Source organism: Helicoverpa zea, chromosome 11, assembly GCF_022581195.2.
Source record: "Helicoverpa zea isolate HzStark_Cry1AcR chromosome 11, ilHelZeax1.1, whole genome shotgun sequence".
In the NCBI taxonomy this organism is placed as follows: domain Eukaryota; kingdom Metazoa; phylum Arthropoda; class Insecta; order Lepidoptera; family Noctuidae; genus Helicoverpa; species Helicoverpa zea.
Window position 1 is genome coordinate 12964707 of NC_061462.1, and position 21823 is coordinate 12986529.

The 21823-nt window shown below is 42.9% G+C and overlaps 3 protein-coding genes across 5 annotated transcripts; 1 reads left to right on the forward strand and 2 right to left on the reverse strand.

Moving 5' to 3' along the window:
• Window positions 1–218: 218 nt before the first annotated feature.
• On the reverse strand, window positions 219–5389 carry LOC124634340 (MOB kinase activator-like 1). Of its 2 annotated transcripts, none has more exons than XM_047169887.1 (5): window positions 5221–5389; window positions 4743–4909; window positions 3121–3348; window positions 1497–1707; window positions 219–1410 (listed from the first exon to the last, which is right to left on the reverse strand). In XM_047169887.1, the coding sequence occupies exons 1-4, from the start codon at window positions 5232–5234 to the stop codon at window positions 1517–1519; spliced, it is 600 nt and encodes a 199-aa protein (XP_047025843.1). In that variant the 5' UTR covers window positions 5235–5389; the 3' UTR covers window positions 219–1410; window positions 1497–1516. The 2 variants fall into 2 exon arrangements, with proteins under 2 accessions (XP_047025843.1, XP_047025842.1); XM_047169886.1 differs by having other exon boundaries at window positions 1544–1707; window positions 5221–5388.
• Window positions 5390–5712: 323 nt separating this feature from the next.
• LOC124634341 (cytochrome c oxidase subunit NDUFA4-like) lies at window positions 5713–7729 on the forward strand. The gene is made up of 3 exons (XM_047169888.1): window positions 5713–5879; window positions 6731–6877; window positions 7585–7729. The coding sequence occupies exons 1-3, from the start codon at window positions 5838–5840 to the stop codon at window positions 7639–7641; spliced, it is 246 nt and encodes an 81-aa protein (XP_047025844.1). The 5' UTR covers window positions 5713–5837; the 3' UTR covers window positions 7642–7729.
• A 3789-nt stretch (window positions 7730–11518) lies between these two features.
• Window positions 11519–20163, reverse strand: LOC124634429 (programmed cell death 6-interacting protein). Of its 2 annotated transcripts, none has more exons than XM_047170009.1 (10): window positions 19897–20163; window positions 19577–19695; window positions 16314–16441; window positions 16096–16249; window positions 15898–16022; window positions 14852–15466; window positions 13890–14573; window positions 13671–13820; window positions 13265–13421; window positions 11519–12178 (listed from the first exon to the last, which is right to left on the reverse strand). In XM_047170009.1, the coding sequence occupies exons 1-10, from the start codon at window positions 20097–20099 to the stop codon at window positions 11970–11972; spliced, it is 2544 nt and encodes an 847-aa protein (XP_047025965.1). In that variant the 5' UTR covers window positions 20100–20163; the 3' UTR covers window positions 11519–11969. The 2 variants fall into 2 exon arrangements, with proteins under 2 accessions (XP_047025965.1, XP_047025964.1); XM_047170008.1 differs by having other exon boundaries at window positions 13265–13424.
• Between the last annotated feature and the right edge of the window lie 1660 nt (window positions 20164–21823).

The following is a 21823-nucleotide window of genomic DNA, read 5'->3' on the forward strand; positions in this document are numbered from 1 at the left end:
ACTATCCTATGTTCTTTCTCAAGGTCAACTCTATCTCTGTACCAAATATTAAAATCAGTTCAGTGGTTTAGACGTGAAAGCGTAACAGACAGACAGAGTTACTTTCGCATTTATAATATTAGTAGGGATTTAGAGTATTTAATATCGACATTGTACCCGTGCGAAGTCGGAGCGGGTCGCTGGTAATATATAAAATGGACAATAATAAACAACAAATATTAAGAAAACTTAATGTTTTATTCAGAAATTGTCTAATTTTAAATTAAATACATCACTTTTCAGTCGCAACATAGATCGATATGATTGAACACGAAATCAAAATATATTAAATGCACAAAATATATCTACACCACTAATATTAATGCTACAAGAGATTATAATTGCATTAAACCATAAATACACATGAGACATCCGAAATAAAGATTTAATCTAATAAATACTCTTAGACTGTCGTCAATCATCAAATAATAAATAACTTAGCGAATAGCACATCACATAGTGGGACATCGTCACGGCGACAGTCGCCGCTGCTACCTAAATATACCATTATACTTCATGTATCAAATCTAAATATTTTCCAAAGATAAATTGCATCTATATATAAACTTATTGATAGGAAGGCCGTCCTCTGGTCTCTGTAGCCGCGGGTCAGTGCTGGCGGCTCCAGGGCGACGCCACTCGTGCCCACATTGCCCGCTCAGCTTCCAAGAGAGCAATGTCTACATGAGCCGTCCGCTGTACGCTAATTAGATAGTATCCTTTACACCAACATATTAAAGACAAAACATTTCTTGTTTGCACTCTAAAGGCTACTGGACCGATAAAACTATTATTATATACTAGCTATTTTGTCGCGGGTTCATCCGAATCTCGCAAGATCCTCTTCCTGTTCCCTATAATATAGCCTATGTCACTCGGGAATAGTCTAGCTAGCACCAGTGAATAATTTTGTGATTTTATTTACTCAAATGGGTTCAACAGTAGCCTGTAGGATACAAGAAACGATTCCTCCTCAATATATTAGTATAGATGTATATTTACTTTAATTATTTAACACCAGTATGTTCGAGTTGCACGAGTTATAATGTTAGACTTGTCGTTTTTTACGATTTACGCTTACTTTACTAGTATAACGTAAATAGCATAAACATTACTTAGGTAAACAAAATTAATTTAAAGTATAGTTATCGTGCCAAGCACCCGCCAAACCTTAGGGCGGAGGCATTTTAAAAGTTATCTACTCGGAATACTCGTGAGTTCGCGTGGGGCCGGAGTGTGTGTGTGTGTGTGTGTGTGTGCCGGCGGGTGGTGGCGGGGAGGGGGGGGGACTCATCGCGCCTCCTTGGCGGTGAGTTTCTCGATGAGTTCCTGCAGCGGCGCCAGCTCCCGTCGCTCGATCAGGTTGAATTCCTGCAAGTAAATAACAATAGTCAATACAACCTTACAACAGTAGTACATCCATGAAGACAGTTAGCCTTTAACTACTATTGTAGTACTTTTATTCACAGCTGCAAATCTAACTCGTTACACAGGAGAGTGTCACCTGCACGAAGAAGATGAAGTGCTTGAACGAGGTGTTGAGGTGCGCCTCCTCGCCGAGCTGCACCACCTCGGGGAAGTGCTGGTGGTAGATGTGCGCGTACACGCGGAACAGCCGCTTCAGGATCGTCTTCGCCATCGCCAGGAAGTTCTTGGGGAACGGCACTCCTGCAAGAGCAGACACACTGTCACACGAGTGCTGACTGCCGGCCTGGCGCAGTCTGTACCTACCTACTCACTTAGCAGTCCCCGTCTATGATCTGTCTAGTGACGATAGTTTGTTATGTACATACTTGTTAAACGATGTCTATTTTGTCTATCTCTTATTTTTGTGATACGTGATAGGTACATAACTATATCACAGACAGTACAAGACTTATATACTTCTTAGATTATATCACAGTAAGACAAAGTATTATAATCTATACTTCTATTCTAAAGAGAAAAACATTTTTGTTTGTACCCTAACTATAGGCACAGAAGATACTGGATCGATTTGAGAAATTCCTTCACTATTGGAAAAGGTACATTGTTTCCGAGTGACATAAGCTACATTTTATCCCGGTACGGACAGCAGCTCCCATGGGATGCGGGTGAATCCCCGAGGAAGCGGCGAGTGTGTAATATTGAACAACTAGACCAGTGGTTCCCAAACTTATTTTGTCTAATGCCCACTTTGAGAATAAATATTTTTTTAGCGCCCCCATTTTTTAGGGTTCCTTATCCAAGGAGTAAAACGGGACCCTATTGTTTTCGCTCCTCTGTCCCTCCGTGCGTCCGTCCGTCTGTCACCAGGCGGTATCTCAGGAACCGTGGTAGTTAGAGAGTTGAAATTTTCACAGATGATGGATTCAGTGCCTTTTTTAACTCTACCAGCGCCCTGGGCAAGATTTCTATGGCGCCCTCTAACTGCAATTCAAACCCATACGAAAAACAGACACATTATGTAGTTACCGAAAGCGCGAGCGAAGCGAGCGCAAATTTTTTTTTTATAGATAACAAGTCTTAAAAAATTACGTAAAATGTAGCTCAATCGTACATAAGTTATTGCTGGTTGGTGAATGCAAAAACACGGGAACATAGCTTCTGATAGCGCGAGCGAAGCGAGCGTGAAAATTTTTGTTATATTTTAGAATTCAAAACCAAAATTAATTAAAATGTAGCCCAAACGTACATAACTCTTTGTTGGTGTTGGCTCCTATGTATTAAAATTTTGGGACTTAATAGTACCGTTTTGGGACTAAGTTGGGACATAAAAGTAGTGTTTGTTCGAGAATTTCTCAAATTTAACGCGGAATTAAACACAAATTAAAAGAAACCCTGACGGGATCGACAGTCAGCTGTATGTCTTTGTTTCTTCGGCGCTCCAATTTTCCGAGTTTGAGCAATCTTTGAATTCATATTAGTTGATGTTCACAAGTTGTTGTTGAGAGTAAATAAAATTACAAATGACCCGCCAGGCCGCTACACAACGCCCCCATTTTCTTTCTGGGTCTCTTACCGCCCCCCTTGAGACCTGCAGCGCCCACAAGGGGGCGTTATCGCCCACTTTGGGAAAGACTGAACTAGACGGAGTCGTACCTATCTTGGAGGGGAAGAGTGTCTCGTCGTCGAGCTGGTCCTGCGCCCACGTCATGAGGTAGTCGATGTACTTGGGCGCGGAGCACTTGATGGGCTTCTTGACGGTGTGTCCGTCAGCCCAGTGGTACTCGTACTTGGGCCCCGCCGACATCACGGCGCACGAGTCCTCCGTGCAGAACTCCGTGATGGTGCCGTACAGCATGTTGATCTGGTTGAAGAAGTCCACCGCTGCACACATGCACAACCGTCACTAATTATTATCATTGATCATCTTTTAATAAAAGATAATCAGTAGAATATAATTCTTCCATATGGTTTCCAATTTGGATATAGTCTTGTCTGGTCCCTATGGAGTAACAGCTGTAGGGAGTCAGTGAGTTATTGTTGTATCATGGATAGATTGAATCCTAGCATTGTGTAAGGATACTGTGTCCAGGTGCATGACATAGTTCATTGGGAGGTGAGTTCAATCACCAATAGCAGTATGATGTTTTTCAATTATTCATTTTTATTACTGAAGGAATATTCACCAATGTGCGAAAGTCTATTGTGTATTTATAAATGCAGAACTACACATAATTAAACTCTCAAATAAGTTTTAGTGATGAATGTGAACATAGCAGCATTTAAATAAAGTTAATCTACCTATGGAGTTATATTCATGGTCAGGGCTAAACATATCTATGTAAGTTCATCTACTTGTATTGTATGTCATTCAAATAAATGTATTGTTTTCCTTGCAACAATAGACATTTAGTCATATAACATGGAAAGGAAACAGTAGAGGAAGTTGGCTCGATAGCGGCGCGAGCGGCGCGCGTGAGTCAGCCGCCCGCGGCACTGTGCACCACGTTATGTTGACACCACAGAGACAGTGCACTCACATCATATCCCACCTCCCACGTCAGCCCTCCAGGACTTACTGTCACAACATTCCTAGCCTTACTACAATGTCATGACAACAGCCACATGATGCTCATCTACACTGGAGCTGAGCTGTGTACCAGCACTCCTAAAAATAATGACTAAGGTAGCTGGTAAATATTTGATATTTTAAATTGATACGGGTATTTCCTGCATTATGACCTACCAGTTGTTACTTATTAGGAGTACAAGGCTCAGCTCTAGTGTAGATGAGGGCATCATGTGGCTGTTGTCATGTCATCATCCTCCAAGACTTTTACCCAACTATGTAACTATGTTGGGGTCCGCTTCCAGCCTCCCTATCTGACCTCTTCAACCCAGTTACCCGGGCAACCCATAACCCCTTGGTTAGAATGGTGTCAGACTTACTGGCTTCTGACTACCCCTAACGACTGCCAAGGATGTTCAATAACAGCCGGAACCTACAGTTTAACGTGCCATCGAAAACACAGTCATTGGTGTCTAAGATATACTTAGAAAAGTTGCAAGGGTACTTGCCTGACCTGGAATCAAACCTGCACACTCATACTTGAGAGGTTGGTTTGTTTCCCACTAGGCCACCACCACTTTTATCATTTATTATTAAAGTCTAAACTGGGTCCCTTGGAGACACAAAATACAATTCTGTCTGAAATGCGTTGTTCCACTTGATATTCATCATTAGCGTAATCAAAGTGAACACAGTAGGTGGTACTAACTGTTGACGGCCACCCACTCGTTGAGGTCCTCGCCCTCCGGCAGCATGACGGCCAGGCGCAGGTTGCCGGAGCCCAGCGTGGCCGCCGCGTGCCGCATCAAGTCGTACTGGTGCGTGCCTTCCGGTATGTTCTTCTTCGGTTTGAAAGTCTTGTTGGAACGACTCCCACTGCAACAGGATAGTCACCGATTGTCTTGCGGTAAACAGACCAAATTTATGCTGCATTGTTAGTCATTGTTAGCACAAAGACTACAATATAATATAGGGGTCATGCAGCAAGCTGCGCCTCGTAGGTAATGCCCCCCGGCACCTCTTATGGTCACGACGCCTAATACTAGCGCCGTAAGCGCAACGAATAAATGATCCATTTTGTAACTGCACCATGAAGGTAAACAAGACGTCAGCGCAGTACAACGGAAGACATTTAGTTATAAATAGACACACACATGACTTATTCACTGCAACCTCAGATTACTTACAATAAAAAGCTCATTTTGAAAGCGTTATTCCAGCTTTCGATGGTAATAGGTATTTTTTTCACTAGGATAGCACCGAAACATTAAAATTAGGTTATTTCTATAAAATTAAATCTTTGCAGTTGTCAAACAGTCACAAGTAGTACCTATTTCTTCTCTGTGCAATGTTATTTTTTTTATTTTAATTTTGTTATTTTTTAGCAATATTGCCAATAGAAAAAAAAAACAGAATAAGCTACATGCATGGTTTTGCGCAATTTAATTGGTCGTTCGTCTAAGGGGTACCTAACGTAAGAAAGAGTCGGTTTTGAATCGCGGGATGACACTTTATAAATTTTAATTTAAATCGCTTTTAGTATTTTTTAACTATAGTGTAAATTATCGTTGTATATCGTGTTAATTTAAGTGTTGTTAAAAAAATATTTGACTAATGAATCGACTATCTACTTATAAAAAATACTAAATTGACCGACTAACTTACTAATGTCATTGTCAGATTTTCAGCAAGAAATAAAATCGCTATTGAAAAAGGGCCTGACTGCACTGCACCAGAGTATACTTGCTTGTATTTCAGCCTTTTGGGCGTATTATTGTGATTTCTTTAATATAAAGTTACCAAAATGCAAGGTTTATCAATTGAAAGCTTGAAGAAGCACAAGGCCGTAAGTTACACGATTCTTTGTTGATCAACGTTACTTCTCGTCTTTACAGTTCTTACATTACATAATTAACCTCTTACGTTTATGTTATCAACCGTGTATTTTAATTCTCATTGTTGTTGATTACGTTCTTGAATAAATAAATTTGTGTAGTCTTGTCGGTACTTCTTGAAAATATGTGATAGTATAAAATAAAGGGCTATCAAATACCCATTGGCTGCCATTTGTAAAATCTAATCTGAGTGCTGAACGTTGCAGTAGGGTAGAGCTCGAGTACCGAAACTGTAAAAACTACAAATGTATGCCTTTTATCAGAGGCATGTGAACATTTTCTTATATATGGGATGTTGCCTTGCCAGCATTGAGCAGCTGCAACTTAGATTTATTTTATCACTCTATCAATGGAAAAATATATTAGAATCCAGATTAGATTACCAAGTCGCTATAATTATAGTATAAATAAAATAATGACAGTTTCTAAATATTGATTTAAACTACAAAATACTGTTGGACAGAACATGGCTTTCATGAGATCTTCAACTGCCGCTTAGATGTCCCACTGACTGAGATTTGTTGATTTTTTGTATGTTTTAGGTAGGATAGACATATTGTTTTAGTGTAAAGACAAGTTTTGGGCTGCACAGTAGACAACTTGGTTTAGAATTTTAGAAGAAGCTCACAACCAGCACTGTGTAGTGTTCTGTGACTATACAGAGTCTAACTAACTAAAGAAACCTGTTATCAGATACTAGAGTCTTATTTGTAAAATTATTTCAACAATGTACAATAGTTAGAGTAGTAGCTTTACTGCATAGCAGTTCTATCTGGGCTAACAATTGAATACCTGTCTCCAGCTGATCCCATTGTACGTGTGTGTGGGCATTGGGTGCGCAGGGGCAGTGTTCTACATCGGCAGGTTGGCCACACGCAACCCTGATGTCTCCTGGAATAAGAAGACCAACCCTGAGCCCTGGGAAGAATACAGGGCCAAGCAGTACAAGGTATGCAAGTTGTCCAGTTTCATGTGTGCTAGTCAACTGGTAGTCACAGTTCCACCTGCAACTCAGAGAAGTACTTCCTGTTCTGGGATAAGTTGTACCATTTGTTAATCAGTCTATAAAGAGCTTGGCAAGCTTGTTAAAGAAACTCCCCTGGTCCATGCGGGGAGCGGGATCTAGGTGACGGTGGTGATTATAGGGCATGCAGGATGGTGACATACAGCTCACAGGACAGAGGTTTACTTTAATTTTTTGTCATATTGAAAATAGTTTTATGAATGGCAATGAGAACAATGAAAGGCAATTGAAAATTCTTTCACTACTATATAGCTTGTTTATCAATATTCCTATTTATTCAGGGTGCGCACAGTAGTCCCAAAACATTAAAAGTGCTATAATTTCGACACCTCCTACGTATATTATCGTAACCATCAAAATGACGATTTTGCTTTTTTTACATAAAACGACTTATTTTTATTTCCATTTATTTATTTTTAAACATATATTTTACATTTATATTTAAAAAAATATATAACGACTTATTTTTATTTCCATAATAAATATAAAATATATATTTTAAATAAGAATTATCAGTACATTAAATAACTTCCTGTGCTTGGAATAAAAGTATTGTCCTGTGATGTCACCAGGACCAGTCAGCAGTGTACGCACATTCTGCACTGTCACAATGAACTTGTTGCTTGTTTCAGTTCTACTCGCCCATCAGAGACTACTCGAAGGAGGAGTCTCCCGCACCCAAGTACTAGCCTACTGCATACAAGCTAACTTAATCAAGTGTTAACGCGAACTTTAGATGGTATAATTTAATAAATAGCAACAATTATGTGATAAAAATAATTGTTTTATTGAGTTACCCAACTTCGGGAATAGGATAATAAACATTGGAACTTCAAATTGTTAGTTTGTTCTGTTGTTCTTGTTTAAAAAAAAAAAGACAAAATGTGTAAAAAATCAGTGGTTCTTCTGCGGGACCTGATTGACGGCAGCACAGTGGCGTACCTAGGTAAGCAAAGGCCTTGGGAAAATAAAAAAAATGGAGCCCCATCAGTCGGTGCAGTCCGCAGCTTGCTTCCAAAACTTCCCTTTAACTAGGTTTAATAGGCCTGGTCAAAATCTGTAGACATTTGAAATAACAATAATTTCCGGAAAGCCAAATTGTGGTGGAGAGCTTGGGTTTACTACCTATTTCAAATAAAATATTAAAAGTCCCCATCAATCTCATGTGTGCACAATTGAAGGGCAAAATTTACAAATCCGTCATAAGACCAGGGGCCCGATTCTCCTAATTTTACTTAAGCAAGATACGATTCACGTTCGACTGCGATCCAATCCCGACTCGATTACGATTGAAACGTATGTGGCATTCCGCTATTAACATTTAACATTATTTAATCCTAATCGAAAAGAAATTGAATCGCAATATGATCGCAATAGCAGTTTTAACCATCGGGCATTCTGCTACTAATACAAGACCAATCGTATCCAACGACATTCGTTGGTTTGCGGTTGGTCTGCTATTTTAGTGATATTGGTCTATACAGTAGTTGGCTCTACAATCATATTGCAACCGTAAATCATTTGCAGACAAAATGATTCATTATTGAATGACAGAAAAGGATAAAAATGTTTATTTTAAAGAAAAAATATAGCGGAATGCCACATACGCTTCAATCGGGATTGGATCTCAGTCGAATGTGAATCGTATATCGCTTAAGTAAAATTAGGAGAATCGGGCCCCTGTCGTCCTGTATGGATCGGAGTGTTGGGCATTGAAAAAGAGGGATGAGAAGAGAGTGCATGTAGCAGAAATGAGAATGCTGAGATGGAAGTGTGGTGTTACAAGAATGGATAAAGTGAGGAATGATTACATTAGAGCAGTGGTTCTTAACCTTTTTGACATGAGGAACCATTTTAACTAAAGTTTGTCTTGCCGGGGACCACCCCATCGGTTTACCTAAATTGAGAGTTCTTTGATAAAGAATACAAGCATACTTTATAATTAGCACTCATTTCTTTATTATTTAATGAGATTTTTGTGACTGCATTCTCTTTACTAATTTCAGAATTTTTGGTTCAGTAGGTACTACTCAAAGCTAAACTCATGTCGGCAGTTGTAGATAAGCAAATGCAAAGAAAGATAAACAAACGCCCATGTAGTTTCCAAATGCGCGAGCGAACCGAGCGCGAAATTTTGAGCGAAATATTACGTAAAATTTAGCCCAAACGTACTTAACTTTTTGTTTGTTGACAAATGCAAAAATAAGGGCATATAGTTTCTGAATACGCGAGCGCAGCGAGCGCGAAATTTCAATTATTTTTTAAGACTCAAAACCAAAATTACGTAAAATGTTGCGAAAATAAGATAAGTCGATAAAAATAAAGTTAGATAACGTATAGCAACGTTGGAATGCCTCCAGGGACCACCAGTGGTCCGCGGACCACCGGTTAAGAACCACTGCATTAGAGGAAGTCTGAAAGTAGCGCCAGTTACAGAAAAGATGAGAAGTAGAAGATTGTCGTGGTATGGGCATGTAATGTGGAGGGATGATAATGCAACAAAGTGTGTGCTAAGTAAGAATGGATGGAGAGAAAGACCTAAGAAAAGATGGATGGATTGCCTGAAAGATGACATGAATAGGATAGGAAGGGAGTGAGTGTCAGTGGTGACAGGGGAGATGGAAGAGAATGACATAGGTATTGCACCGACCTCTAATTAAATTGGGAACAGGGCAGGAGGAAGAAGATCTCATGTGTGTGTCAAAACTTATTCGAGGTCAAAAGTAAAAATATGAGGTTTTTTTTTTCAAAAAATAAGTTTTATCAAAAAAACACATCAGCCACAGTTGTAGATCTTATAATTGTCTACAAATTGTTTTTTTTTATTTTATTTATGAAAGTTACCATTCGTATTCTGAAATCGCGTTTCTTAGCGTCACACTATACATGTCATGCACAATTGCATACTCGGCGCGTTACGTACCTACTTGATTGGTTAGGTAATTGCGTCAGTCGCAGTGGCGTAGCGTGGGTATCTGCCGCCCGGGGCAGTTGTCGATTTTGCCGCCCCTTCCCGTGTATTTTTTTTAACAAGTGTTACTGGCCGTTTGTTATTTTTTACCGACTTCAAAAAAAGGGATTTTTTTTTGTATCGACGTTAAAAATCATGAAATGACCATTCCCGCTGTGGGTTAGCAGCGGTGAGGGAGTGTCAGACTCTTACTGACTAAAAACCGTCGTGTTCCGTCGAAGGCCTTTTATGTTCCAGAGCCGCGGTAATCTTTCGAACATCCCGCAGCCCCGGCAGAAGGGCAAGTAGACTATTTTATATCTTTGTTACTTGATTTCTTGAAGGTTTTAAAATTCTTTTAGGTACGCAGGCTAGCGAAGTAGGTACCTATAAGTATATATGAAATTGAAATAATTTAAAAGCGGGGCTACTTTAAACTGTTTAACTAATTAATTTAATTTACGGACTTAAACTAGTTTCCATGGAACTATACCTAAGCGTGAAATTTGGCCTGTATCTAGGTAGGTATTGCTTACCTATAGCATTCAAGTTTATCTAAACCAGTGGTTCTTAACCTTTTAGTCATGAGGGACCACCTCATTGGTTTACCTAAATTAGCACTCTGCTAAACGCATGTCGGCAGTTGTGTAGGTAAGCAAATGCAATAAAGAAAAACTTGCCTATGTAGTTTCCAAATGCGCGAGCGAAGCGAGCGCGAAATTTTTATCGGACTTAAACCAAATATTACGTAAAATGTAGCCCAAACGTACTTAACTTTTTGTTTGTTGACAGATGCAAAAATAAGGGCATATCGTTTTTAAATAGGCGAGCGAAGCGAGCGCGAAATTTTAATCGGACTTAAAACAAAAATTACGTAAAATTTAGCCCAAACGTACTTAACTTTTTGTTTGTTGACAAATGCAAACATAAGTGCATATCGTTTTTGAATACGCGAGCGAAGCGAGCGCGAAATTTTTATCGGACTTAAAACAAAAATTACGTAAAATTTAGCCCAAACGTACTTAACTTTTTGTTTGTTGACAGATGCAAAAATAAGCGTACACTGTTTCTGAATACGCGAGCGAAGCGAGCGCGAAATTTTAATTATTTTTTATTTAAGGCTCAAAACCAAAATTACGTAAAATGTAGTGTCACGTTTGTTTTAAGTACCAAATTTTAACAATAATTAATTTTAAGTTTAAAAAGTTTCAACTTTCTTGTTTAATGTTTTGTTATTGTTAGACAGTTTTATGTAGCGGCGCAGATACTAGTTGCGAACAATTTTTTTTTAATTGGTTAAATTTTGCCGCCCCCTAAAAGCTGCCGCCCGGGGAATTTGCCCCCCCTGCCCCCCCCCCCACGCTACGCCACTGGTCAGTCGTGATTGGATCTCAGTCGAATGTGAATCGTATGTCGGTTAAGTAAAATTATATTTTATTTGTAATGGTAAAGCCAAGCTCTCCATCAAAATTTGGCTTTCTGGGAATGATTGTTATTTGACCACTACTTTTGTCTAAATTGACCGGACTATATATAGCTCCATGGACCAGGTCACTTCAGCGAAGCCTGATTTATTTTTGAATTAGCAAGGGGTCCCAAAAAATAACACAATAATCTTAAAAAAATTGTCTCTTCCACATTTTATTTACGAAAATAATAACAAATATATTTTTTTACATAGTTACAAATGAGGTTGCTGTTTACCAGTGAGAAATATATTCTTATAAAGCACCAGCGTGCGCGGGCGACGTCCCGGCGCCGGCATGCGGCGGTCCACACCTTCCCGCGCGGCATATCCTTAATACTATACGTGTCTCCTTCAAAAGCATAACTTCATATCTAACATGCGTACTTTATTCCTTATTACAAACTATTACGTCGGAGTGACGACCGAGATTATACAAGTATAACAATGTTAAATAATTTATCTCATTTACATCACAATTCCCTCTCATCTCAAATTCATTTTATAATAAAAAAAAAATATAGATAAATGATATTATGATATTTGGTGGTCTGAGCCAGCCAGTGCATGCGTTTGAAATGCAAGGAGCAGGTGCGCGCGCACTACTGCGGCGGGTAGGGGTTGTAGCCGGCGGGCGGCGGCTGCGGCGCGAAGGGCGCGGGCGCGGGGTACTGGTAGGGCTGGTAGGGCTGCGGCGGCGGCATGCGCGCGTGGCTGGGGTAGGGCAGCGTGGCGTACGGGTTGTACAGCTGCGGCACGGGCGCGCCGTAGTACGGGTAGGCGGCGCCCGCGCCGTACGGCACCGGCATGCCTGCGGACCACAAGTCACTTACAGCACCCTGCCTTCTGACTGAACGACGTCATTCAATCACGTGTTTGTACTTATATCGAGTGTGTCGTACCTAATCACATTAAATCCTATCATATATACTTTATGATATTCTATGGGTATTTGCAAAAAAAACCTAATCCATTCAGTGGTTTGATCACAGGAGTATTTTTTCAGTCAGTTGACAGCTGTCAGTTTTCAAGAAAGAACTTCAGTTTGTTGTTATGACTGACTCTTATACGGTGTTCTAATTCTCGCTCATTTTTTTACTATTTACTTTAAAAAAAATCTTTTTTTTATTTTTGCGTATTTATTTTTTGACGTAACAACGTCTTATAAATTGGTTTGCGGGGTGACACTTCAAGAAACTGCGTTACGCTCCGCTCACGTTATGCGCTCACAATGAGAGCGAGTGAGAGGCACGCGTCCCTTCCACTCGGGCATGGTTAGTCCGCCTAAGAGCGAGAGAGACAGACATAAAAAGTGAAAGCCACGCGTCCCTTCCACTCGAGCACAGTTAGCCCGCCTAAGAGCGAGAGAGAGAGAGAGAGTGAGAGAGATAGGCATACACACCGGTAAATAAATGTTTTAAATTGTTACTATTATTTCATCCTTCTTCCTACTATACGAATGAATATTCACATTAAAATTATTTTACCACTCAAAGTCGTTGTCACGTAAAACTTTCGCCCGTATACCGACTTTACAGGCAACCAATTTTTTTTCTTTATGCTAATCGACATGTATCAACCCGTATATTAACGTACTAGCTTCTTCCAGCGGTTTCATCCGCATCCCGTGGAAACCTCTGCACGAACCCGGATAAATAGTATATTCTTCCTCGATAAATGGGCTATCTAACACTGAAAGAATTTTTCAAATCGGACCAGTAGTTCCTGAGATTAGCGCGTTCAAACAGACAAACTCTTCAGCTTTATAATATTAGTATAGATTAAATATAATGTGATTAGGTTGTACTTTGTATGTATTTGTATTAGGTACTATGTATTAATCAGTGAAATGTTCGGTTTGGCCACTAAGGCTGCAAGTCTGGCGGGAGTCGCTCACCTTGCGGCTGCTGCGGGTAGGGCAGTGACGCGGCGGCGGCGGCGGGGGCCGAGCCGGGGGCGGCGGCGGGGGCCGAGCCGGGGGCGGCGGCGGGGGCCGAGCCGGGCGCGGCCGCGGGGGGCGGGGGGCGCGGGGGCGGCTCGCGACGCGCGCTCGGCTGCTATATGATAAGTTTCGTCAATGCTTAAGTTAGGATATAGGCCACATCACTTTTATATTTGGAAAGTTAATAATTGCCAACCTAACTATGTGAGAAAGGAACTAATTTTTTTTTTTTTTTTTTACGACGAAAATACCACTTAAATAGACTCACACTGTATATGTAAGATTAAAATACATAATTTAAAATTGTAGGTAAGGTTGTTTTCGGCTACACATCGCACTCATTATGATATAAGGAGCGTACCTCTGCGGCGGCGTGGTGCTGCGGCGGCGCGGGCGCGGGCCGCACGGAGCCGCGCGACGCCTCCTGCGTCAGGTCCTTCAGCAGCTCGTCCTTCTCCGTCTTCCGCGCGAAGCAGAAGTCCGACACCTTGTTCTGGAACGCCACCAGCAGCTGCGGCGAGAGACACGCGTGAGTGCGGGCGGCGCGGGGCGGGGCGGGACGGGGCGGGGCGGGGCCTACCTGCGTGAGGTCGTTGTAGAACTTGATGCCCTCGTTGAGGTTGGCGGTGAGCTCCTGGAAGGCGTCGGCGGCGGCGGCGAGGCGGCCGAGCGCGGCGTCGCGGCCCGAGGCGCCGCCCCGCGCCGCCGTGAGCGCGGAGTGCGCGGCCTGCAGCGCCGCCAGCAGCTCGGCCTGGCGCGCCAGCGTGGCGGCGGCGCGGCGCTGCAGCGGCGCCAGCGCGGCGCCCAGCGCGCCGGCCGACAGCGCGGGCTCGTCCACGGCGCCGTCGGCCGCCAGCGCGGCTAGGAAGCGCTCGCGCAGGTCCACGGTGGTGTCCTTGAGCTCGGCCTCGATGGCGTCGCGCTCGGCCTTGAGCTCCTCCACGTCGGCGCAGAGCTGGCGCAGGCGCTGCACGGCGTCGGGGGCGCCGGCGTCGACACGGTCGCGCTCGGGCGCGTCGGGCACGCCGGCGCTGAGCTCCTGCTCGCTGCCGCCCAGCAGCGCGATGTTGTCGCGGTGCTGCGCCAGCTTCTGCTGCACGATGGCGTCGGCGCGCACGGCGTTGTCGATGATCTGGCGGTACTTGTCGGCGTTGGCGCGGAAGGCGTCGGTGAGCTTGGCGGACTCGGTGCGGGCCCAGCGCGCGCCGAACTGCTGCCGCAGCGCGCTGTCCGCCTCCGCCTCCTCGCGCAGCATGCGCTCCGCCTGCACAAGCCGCCCTGCGCTACACTCACGAGTCTCTACTTGCTTTGCTTCTACAAGCATTCGCACATATTTCTTACGATTACAAAATATATAAAAAGGTAGTGAAAGGCGTCTCGGGGCGTCTGCCTTTTCTCGTATTTGACATTCAAAAATACCGTATTACAGTCGAGTTTGAATAAATGATAAGTTATCTTTAAGTCAGTGAACATAATTGGTGAGTAAATATTGGGAGGTGTACATATCTGACCGGGTGTCGGTCACCTCCGGTGTAGAGCTACCTCATCGAGGATGTCGCGGTTGCGCTGCAGCAGCTCGGGCAGCTCGGCCATGAGGCGGCTGAGCTCGGGCAGGCCGCCGGCGTCGCGCACGGCCTGCGCGCGCGCGCGGATGCTGTCGGGCAGCGCGCCCGCGCCCGCGCCCTCCAGGCACGCGGGCAGGCTGAGCTCGGCCAGCACGGCGTTGAGCAGCTGCGTGGCGTCGCGCAGCGCGGCCACCTCGCGCGCCACCAGGTCGGCGCGGCGCGCGGCGGCCGCCTGCAGCGCGGCGTGCACGGCGTGCGGCACCAGCGCCGCGAACAGGTCCCGCGCGGCGCCCCAGCGCGGCGGCGGCGGCAGCGCCTTGGCCACGGCGGCGCGCGCCAGCGGCTCCAGCGCGGCGGGCTCGGGCACGCGCTCGTGGTAGATGAAGTCGTTGTCGCGCCGCGCCGCCGCCAGCGCCCGCGCGGCCCGCGCCGCCTGCTCGCCGAGCCAGCCGCCGCCCCGCGCGGCGCCGCGGAGCAGCTCCTCCGCCAGCGCGAGGCGCGCGATCTCCTCGCCCACGCTCTTGGCGGCGTGGCAGACCTGCGCCTGGTGCAGCTGCGCGAGCCCGCGGAACGCCTGCTGCTTGGACGCCATCTGCCGCACACCGCACCCTCACTACTCTCGCGAGACACCACATCGCGCATGCTTATGTCTACTTACTGACTTTTATAGATAAAGTTTTAGTTGTAAAAGCAGTACGTAGGTAAATATTATTCTGATATGTAAGCTACCTACAGTACTGCCAAATTTCATAAAAATCCGTCCAGTAGGACAAACATCCGTGAAGAATTGAACTAGTTGTACACAGACATGCTGTGTGGCACGGAGTCGATCGCACGAATGCCTCGTCTACGCTGCACTTGAAGGTGTCAAGGCCGAAGTTTTTTTATTATTATTAAAAAAAAAAAGAAGATGCACATGCATGTACTTGTAAAAAATTTGGGAGCCAGCGATTTTATTTTTATATTATCAATATTTGAGTAGATGGAGGTAGGGCGAAAGTACAGTAAGATATTGTCACTGACCACGAGCAGCCAGTCGCGCTCCCACAGCGACTTGAGCTGGTCCTTCTGCATGGCGCGCAGCGCGTCCGTGTACAGCTCCTCGCACTGCGCGCACACCTTCGCCACCATGCTGTCCTTCATCTCGTCTGCAACACACGCGACACTGTAGCCCGCGCCCGCAGTGCGCAGCACCGCCGCCCGCCGCCGGCCGTCACTCACCGCGGATACACTTGAAGGCGATCACCTCCTGCGCCTGCGCGAGCATGAGCTTGGCGAGCGCGTCCAGCGTCTCGGGGTGCAGGTCGGGCGTGGTCTCCTGGTGCACGGCCATCATGATGTTGGCCTTCAGGTACAGGAACACGCCGGCCGCTTGCTGCACAGAGAGCGAGTCGTGAGCGGCGCTGCGGCGCGGTGAGCCCCCGCCGCCCGCGACCTACCTGGAACAGCTTGGCGGCCTGCTTGAGCGACTCCTCCGTCTCGACGGGCTGCTGCGACGCGATCAGGCTCTGCATGGCGGCGATGTTGAACAGGATGCACATGCGCTCGTACGCCAGCGAGCTTATTGCTGCAACATACGTGTCCGTGAGCACACTCATACAGGACTAATAGCCCATGCTAGCTGAGAGAGAGCGGATGCAACCTATAGCTTCGTTAAGAGGGTGTATGTCATCCGCGCGCCATTTGCCCTAAATTGGAACTGTTCAAACCACTGTTTCTCATTAACTACTTATCCTATAACTATGTTAATTTTTAATAACGCCAGGCCTGTCTATAGTTAATTGAACATAAATTTCGATTTGTTTAGTTTAAATACTTAAAACCCCTATGACGTACGTGAGTGTCTATTTCGACGCTTAAATTCATGTGAAAACAGTGGCAAATCTAATCATAATGTTTTTTTTACTCATAGACAAAATCCCCATGACTATACTTAGTTAGTTAAAAACATTTTTTGATTTAGGTCCCTATCTTTCAGAAAAAATATTTTAACAATATGAAATATTGTGAATTTCAAATGTTTTTTTCACGTACCTATCTTACTTAATTTAATATAACAATTATTTACTAAAGTAATATAACTCTTTCTGTAAAACATAAACTTTACGTCATAATTTAGGGATGATTTATATTAGGCCGGGCCGTGTCTGGGGCGTGCCGTGTACGGGCGACCGTACGGGTAGGGCTGCCATCCGTCCGGGTTTCCCCGGATTTGTCCTCGTTTTGACCCCGTCCGGGGGACGTCCGGGCGGGTTTTCAAGAAGCGTCCGGGGAAAACCCGGACACTTTTCATGTAAGTAGGGCTGCCATCCGTCCGGGTTTCCCCGGATTTGTTTTAAAAAAAATCGTACTCGTTCGGGGAAAAAATGCGAATTACGCCAAATGTCCGGGTTTTTATAATGTTTGTCCGGGTTTGGCGAAATTCGAGATGGCAGCCCTACATGTAAGGAAGTACCTCATTGAATTTAAGTATATGTTAATAGTAAATGGATTTCAAATTAGGTATTATTTTGTTTAAAAAAATCGTACTCGGTCGGGAAAAAAATGCAATTTACGCCAAATGTCCGGTTTTTTTAATGTTTGTCCGGGTTTGGCGAAATTCGGGATGGCAGCCCTACGTACGGGGCACGGGCGTGAAACGTTACATACATTTTGTATGAAGTAAAAGCCCGGACACGGCCCGTCCGGGCCACAAACGACGCTCGTCATACAAAATGTATGTAACGTTTCACGTCCGTGCCCGGTACGGGCGACGTACACGGCACGCCCCGGAAACGGCCTGATTTTTTGCGTTGAATTACCAAAAGTTGACATCGCGCGCCGCGCTTGTACGCTCTTAACTAGACAGAGATTTGGCTATATACCCTATTCACTGAGCCGTGAGCCAAAATGTAAACAAAGGATTACACTTTTTGAAGATGGCGCGTATAATACGACCAATGACAAAACGTCACTATTTTATGTAAAATGTTTGCAGTATCTGTGGTCTACAATTTAGTAGGGTTCTATGTTTGACAAGTCAAGTCTTTTAGGTTGTTTTACATGTAAACGATTTAATACATATGAAATTAAAATTAAGAAAATAATTTACGGCATTTATTATATTTGATTACAAATAAGTCTGAAAGGTTAAGTTACATAAGTTCTACAGATATCGTTCTCAAATATCATTTCTAATATTGTCAGTGTCTTACTTCCATGGTTATTTTTATAAACATCGATATATATGTATTACGTACTAGATAGAACGTTCCGAACAAAAAGATTACCACACTGAACTGCAGTGCAGACTATGCAGTGCCCAAAATGGCAAATCAGAGCGATTTTGACACCTGCGTCAGATGGATGTCTATGAAACGACAATTATAAAATAGAAAATACATATCAAGGTATAAACTTACACATATAAACTAATTCGAGAGTCAAGTTAGTAAAATTACACGCTGTTCATGCTATTACAACGCTTGTATATCATACTTTTCATTTATAATTCAATTTTACAAATATGCATTAATTTGTTCCCGCCCGCCATCTTAAATTATGGATTAAGAAAATCGTGCAGAAACAGATGTGCCATAAAACTGGCAGTAGGTAAAATATCAATGAAAACAGACTTCACTTTGTCATGGTATGTTCTTACTTTCAAGAAAAAATAATTAAATTCGCGAAAATTTGTGATAGCCCTCTTAAGAAAAAAAACATCGTAATTAATATTAAAAACCCTAAAAATAAGTTCCTGGTTTTAATATATTACATGATTTTGCATTCAATTAGATATAAATAAACTTTTTGATATATTACATGATTTTGAATTCACTTAGATATAAACTTTTTGAGTAATGAAAAATGTAGGCAAAATACGAGCGACACTTCTGCAATTAACATCAATGAGGATGACTACATGTCACAATACGTCATCGAGATGTCAACAGACGACATAAGCGGGTAAATTATTTGTATGGATGTTCTTGTCTATCGCTAGAATATATGTCAATGTTTATAAACTACTTCAATTGTGAATTATACAGAACCCTTTTTATGGTTTGTTTACCATTTGGCTCATGGCTCCGTGAATAGGGTATAGTTATTATTTCATGAAACTTCACTATCTATTCACATGAAATGCAGTGAATCCTAGGCAAGTGAACATGTACAAGTGGGTGAAACATTCTACAGCACAATAGTTTTTTACAGCCGACCACGCTATTCTCTGCGAGCGTTGTGCACACCTGTAACTAACTTATTTACACAGAACTAACAATAATTGTAAACTTATACATGCGTATTGTTGGGGTGCCTTGTAAATAAATAAAAAAATGCAACAATGTTGGAATTACACCAAATTCTATAGAAAACTATCCGTCACTTGACTATGCTTACATTCATAGTGTGTCAAACTATGACTTGAGTAGACACAGAGTATCACTTCACAGTTAGTTCAATGTAAACAATCTTGATAGCACTTTCAAACAAATAAACTACTGTTTGTACTGTTTATAATTTGTTTAAAAGCGGGACATACCATGAAAACACATTGCGAGGATAATCATTAATGTTTTTTTCACATTCATGAGTCAATAAGTGACTCATCGTAAAACATAACAATATTCATGGACAAGTGCAATGGATGATATTGTCTACCTAATGGATAGTATTATTTATGTATGTAATGGTGAAAACGTTAATCCTGAACACAACTTACTGAGACTCATCCGGCCGCCGAATAAAGAGCCCTTGTCGAAGGCATCCTTCCACTTGAAGGGGATCTGCACTTCCTGCGGCGGCACCTTCGCCTCAAGAGACGCCAGCTGGTCATGGTAGCTGCAACACCGACCACACACATTAGTATCGGGCGCGCGTCGCCGCATCCTACGATATCTTTGTTTGTGTGTGCTGTGATGACATCATTTCATTAACACCTCCATCACAATCAAATACAAATCAGCCTTAACTCTTTAAAACCTTTACTAGTAGTGATTCAACCGTCTCGGATGACTCATGAGACATAAATATTGAGTTTACTTGTAGATAATATCCAGCGACGTCTTCTCGAACACTTTCCAAATGGCGTTGGCTCTCAGACGGCTTAGCTCGTTCAGCGCTTCTGTGTAATCCTCATGGTGGTCACCGGTGTTATATGTCGAATTTATCAAGTTCCGCAATGGTTTCACAATATCTACGTCTGAAGACTTTTTAAAAGGGACAAACAACAACTCCGCAGCCATTTCTACGAACGAATATGACAAATGATGACAAGCATGTGACAGTCGTGACAGCCGAGACTGTCAGTCAGTCACTGACTATTAGTGTTGCCAATGAAAACATTAGGTTTCTGACTTTGGTGTTGTTAAATGTCAGTGAGGGATTTTCTTTTTATTCTTTTGCTATCTGATGCCTAGATGCTAATTTTGGTACGGTACTGCAAGGAACGAAAAAGGAGAAAAGAAGTCAATCAGATTATTTATTATCCGAATCTCCCATGAGATTTTGAAAACAGTTTGACCAGAAATTTGACTTTCTTGAACCAAGTCACATTAATAGTAAGGTCAATTTAGACATAAAAGAAGTGGTTAAAGAACAATAATTCCCGAATAGAAAAATTTTGGTGGAGAGCTTGGGTTTACCATTACAAATAAAATGTCAAAAGCAATGAGGTCAAAAGTCTCCATCGATACCATGATGTGCGCAAGTTATCAGGGTCAAACGTCAAAATTTAAGGTTTTTTGGATTTTTCTCGAAAACGGTAAGTTTTATAAAAAAAACCGGCCAAGTGCAAGTCGGACTCGCTCTCGAAAGGCTCCGTACCATAATTAAAAAAAAAACACGTTTGTTGTATGGGAGTATTCTAGCTTTCAGTATTTGTTGTTATAGCGGCAACAGAAATACATTATCTGTGAGAATTTCAACTCTATAACTATCACGGTTCATGAGATGTCTGATGACAGATGGATGGACGGACAGAGGAGCGAAAACAATGGGGTCCCTTTTTACCCTTTGGGTACGGAACCCTAAAAAGACTTCAGACCGAAGTTGTAGACCTTAAAATTTTCTACAAAATGGTTTTGTTCAAGTGAATATGCGTACTTAGTAAATAACATCTGGGACCACTAATTTAATGCCTCTTCTTCAAACCAAGAAGAAATGACCGTTTATCACCATGCTAGCTCAAGGCGGATTGGTAATTCCAGAGTTTAGGTATCAGACGTCCAACATAGATTAGAATTCATACATTCGTACTGGAGAGGATGAGGCCAACGGAAGGATACATAAAGCATCTCTAGATCGCTAAAATAGTAAAAATCCAGTACCCATGTGTTGGGAGATATACTAAATACTGATTGTACATATTTCAGGGGCCCGATTCTCCTAATTTTACTTAAGCGACCTTCGATTGACGTTCGACTCGATTCGACTGAGATCCAATCCCGACTCGATTACTATTGAAGCGTATGTGGCATTCCGCTATTTTCTCTTTGAAATAAACGTTTTTATTCTTTTCTGTCATTCAATAATGAATCATTTTGTCTGCAAATGTTTTACGATTGCAAAATGATTGCACGGCAAACTACCGTATAGACCAAAATTACCAAAATAGCATACCAATCGCACACCAATCAAATGTCAATCGAATACGATTGGTCTTTTATTAGTAGCAGAATGCCCGATATGGTTAAAACTGCTATTACGATCGTATTGCGATTCGATTACTATTCGATTTTGACATTATTAACTTTAGGAGAATCGGGCCCCAGGTGTTACAGTCTTTTTTATGTAGTACACAACTGATTTTTATTGTTTTATTAGTCTGGTTACTGGTTATACTTGTGGATTAACAAGGGTCGGCGGGGTTGGTCTGTGAGTGGGTGACCATCTTGTCATGACGAGTTCCTCTGCGTTTCGGATGGCAGATTAACGGGTTCTGGCTGTCATACCTTTCGGTTTTAGCAGT

Bases quoted from the DNA above. Each gene is read 5' to 3' on its own strand.
- LOC124634340 (XM_047169886.1), bottom strand. The intron at 1,708-3,120 runs GTACGACTCCGT...CTGCTCTTGCAG, and splicing joins ACTCTTCCCCTCCAAGATAG to GAGTGCCGTTCCCCAAGAAC. The intron at 1,411-1,543 runs GTGACACTCTCC...ATTTACTTGCAG, and splicing joins ACTTCATCTTCTTCGTGCAG to GAATTCAACCTGATCGAGCG.
- LOC124634429 (XM_047170008.1), bottom strand. From the start codon at position 20,099: ATGGCTGCGGAGTTGTTGTTTGTCCCTTTTAAAAAGTCTTCAGACGTA. The intron at 19,696-19,896 runs GTAAACTCAATA...TCGGTGTTGCAG, and splicing joins TCGCTGGATATTATCTACAA to CTACCATGACCAGCTGGCGT. The intron at 15,467-15,897 runs GTCAGTGACAAT...GGTGTGCGGCAG, and splicing joins AGCGCGACTGGCTGCTCGTG to ATGGCGTCCAAGCAGCAGGC.
- LOC124634341 (XM_047169888.1), top strand. From the start codon at position 5,838: ATGCAAGGTTTATCAATTGAAAGCTTGAAGAAGCACAAGGCC. The intron at 5,880-6,730 runs GTAAGTTACACG...ACCTGTCTCCAG, and splicing joins GCTTGAAGAAGCACAAGGCC to CTGATCCCATTGTACGTGTG. The intron at 6,878-7,584 runs GTATGCAAGTTG...TGCTTGTTTCAG, and splicing joins ACAGGGCCAAGCAGTACAAG to TTCTACTCGCCCATCAGAGA.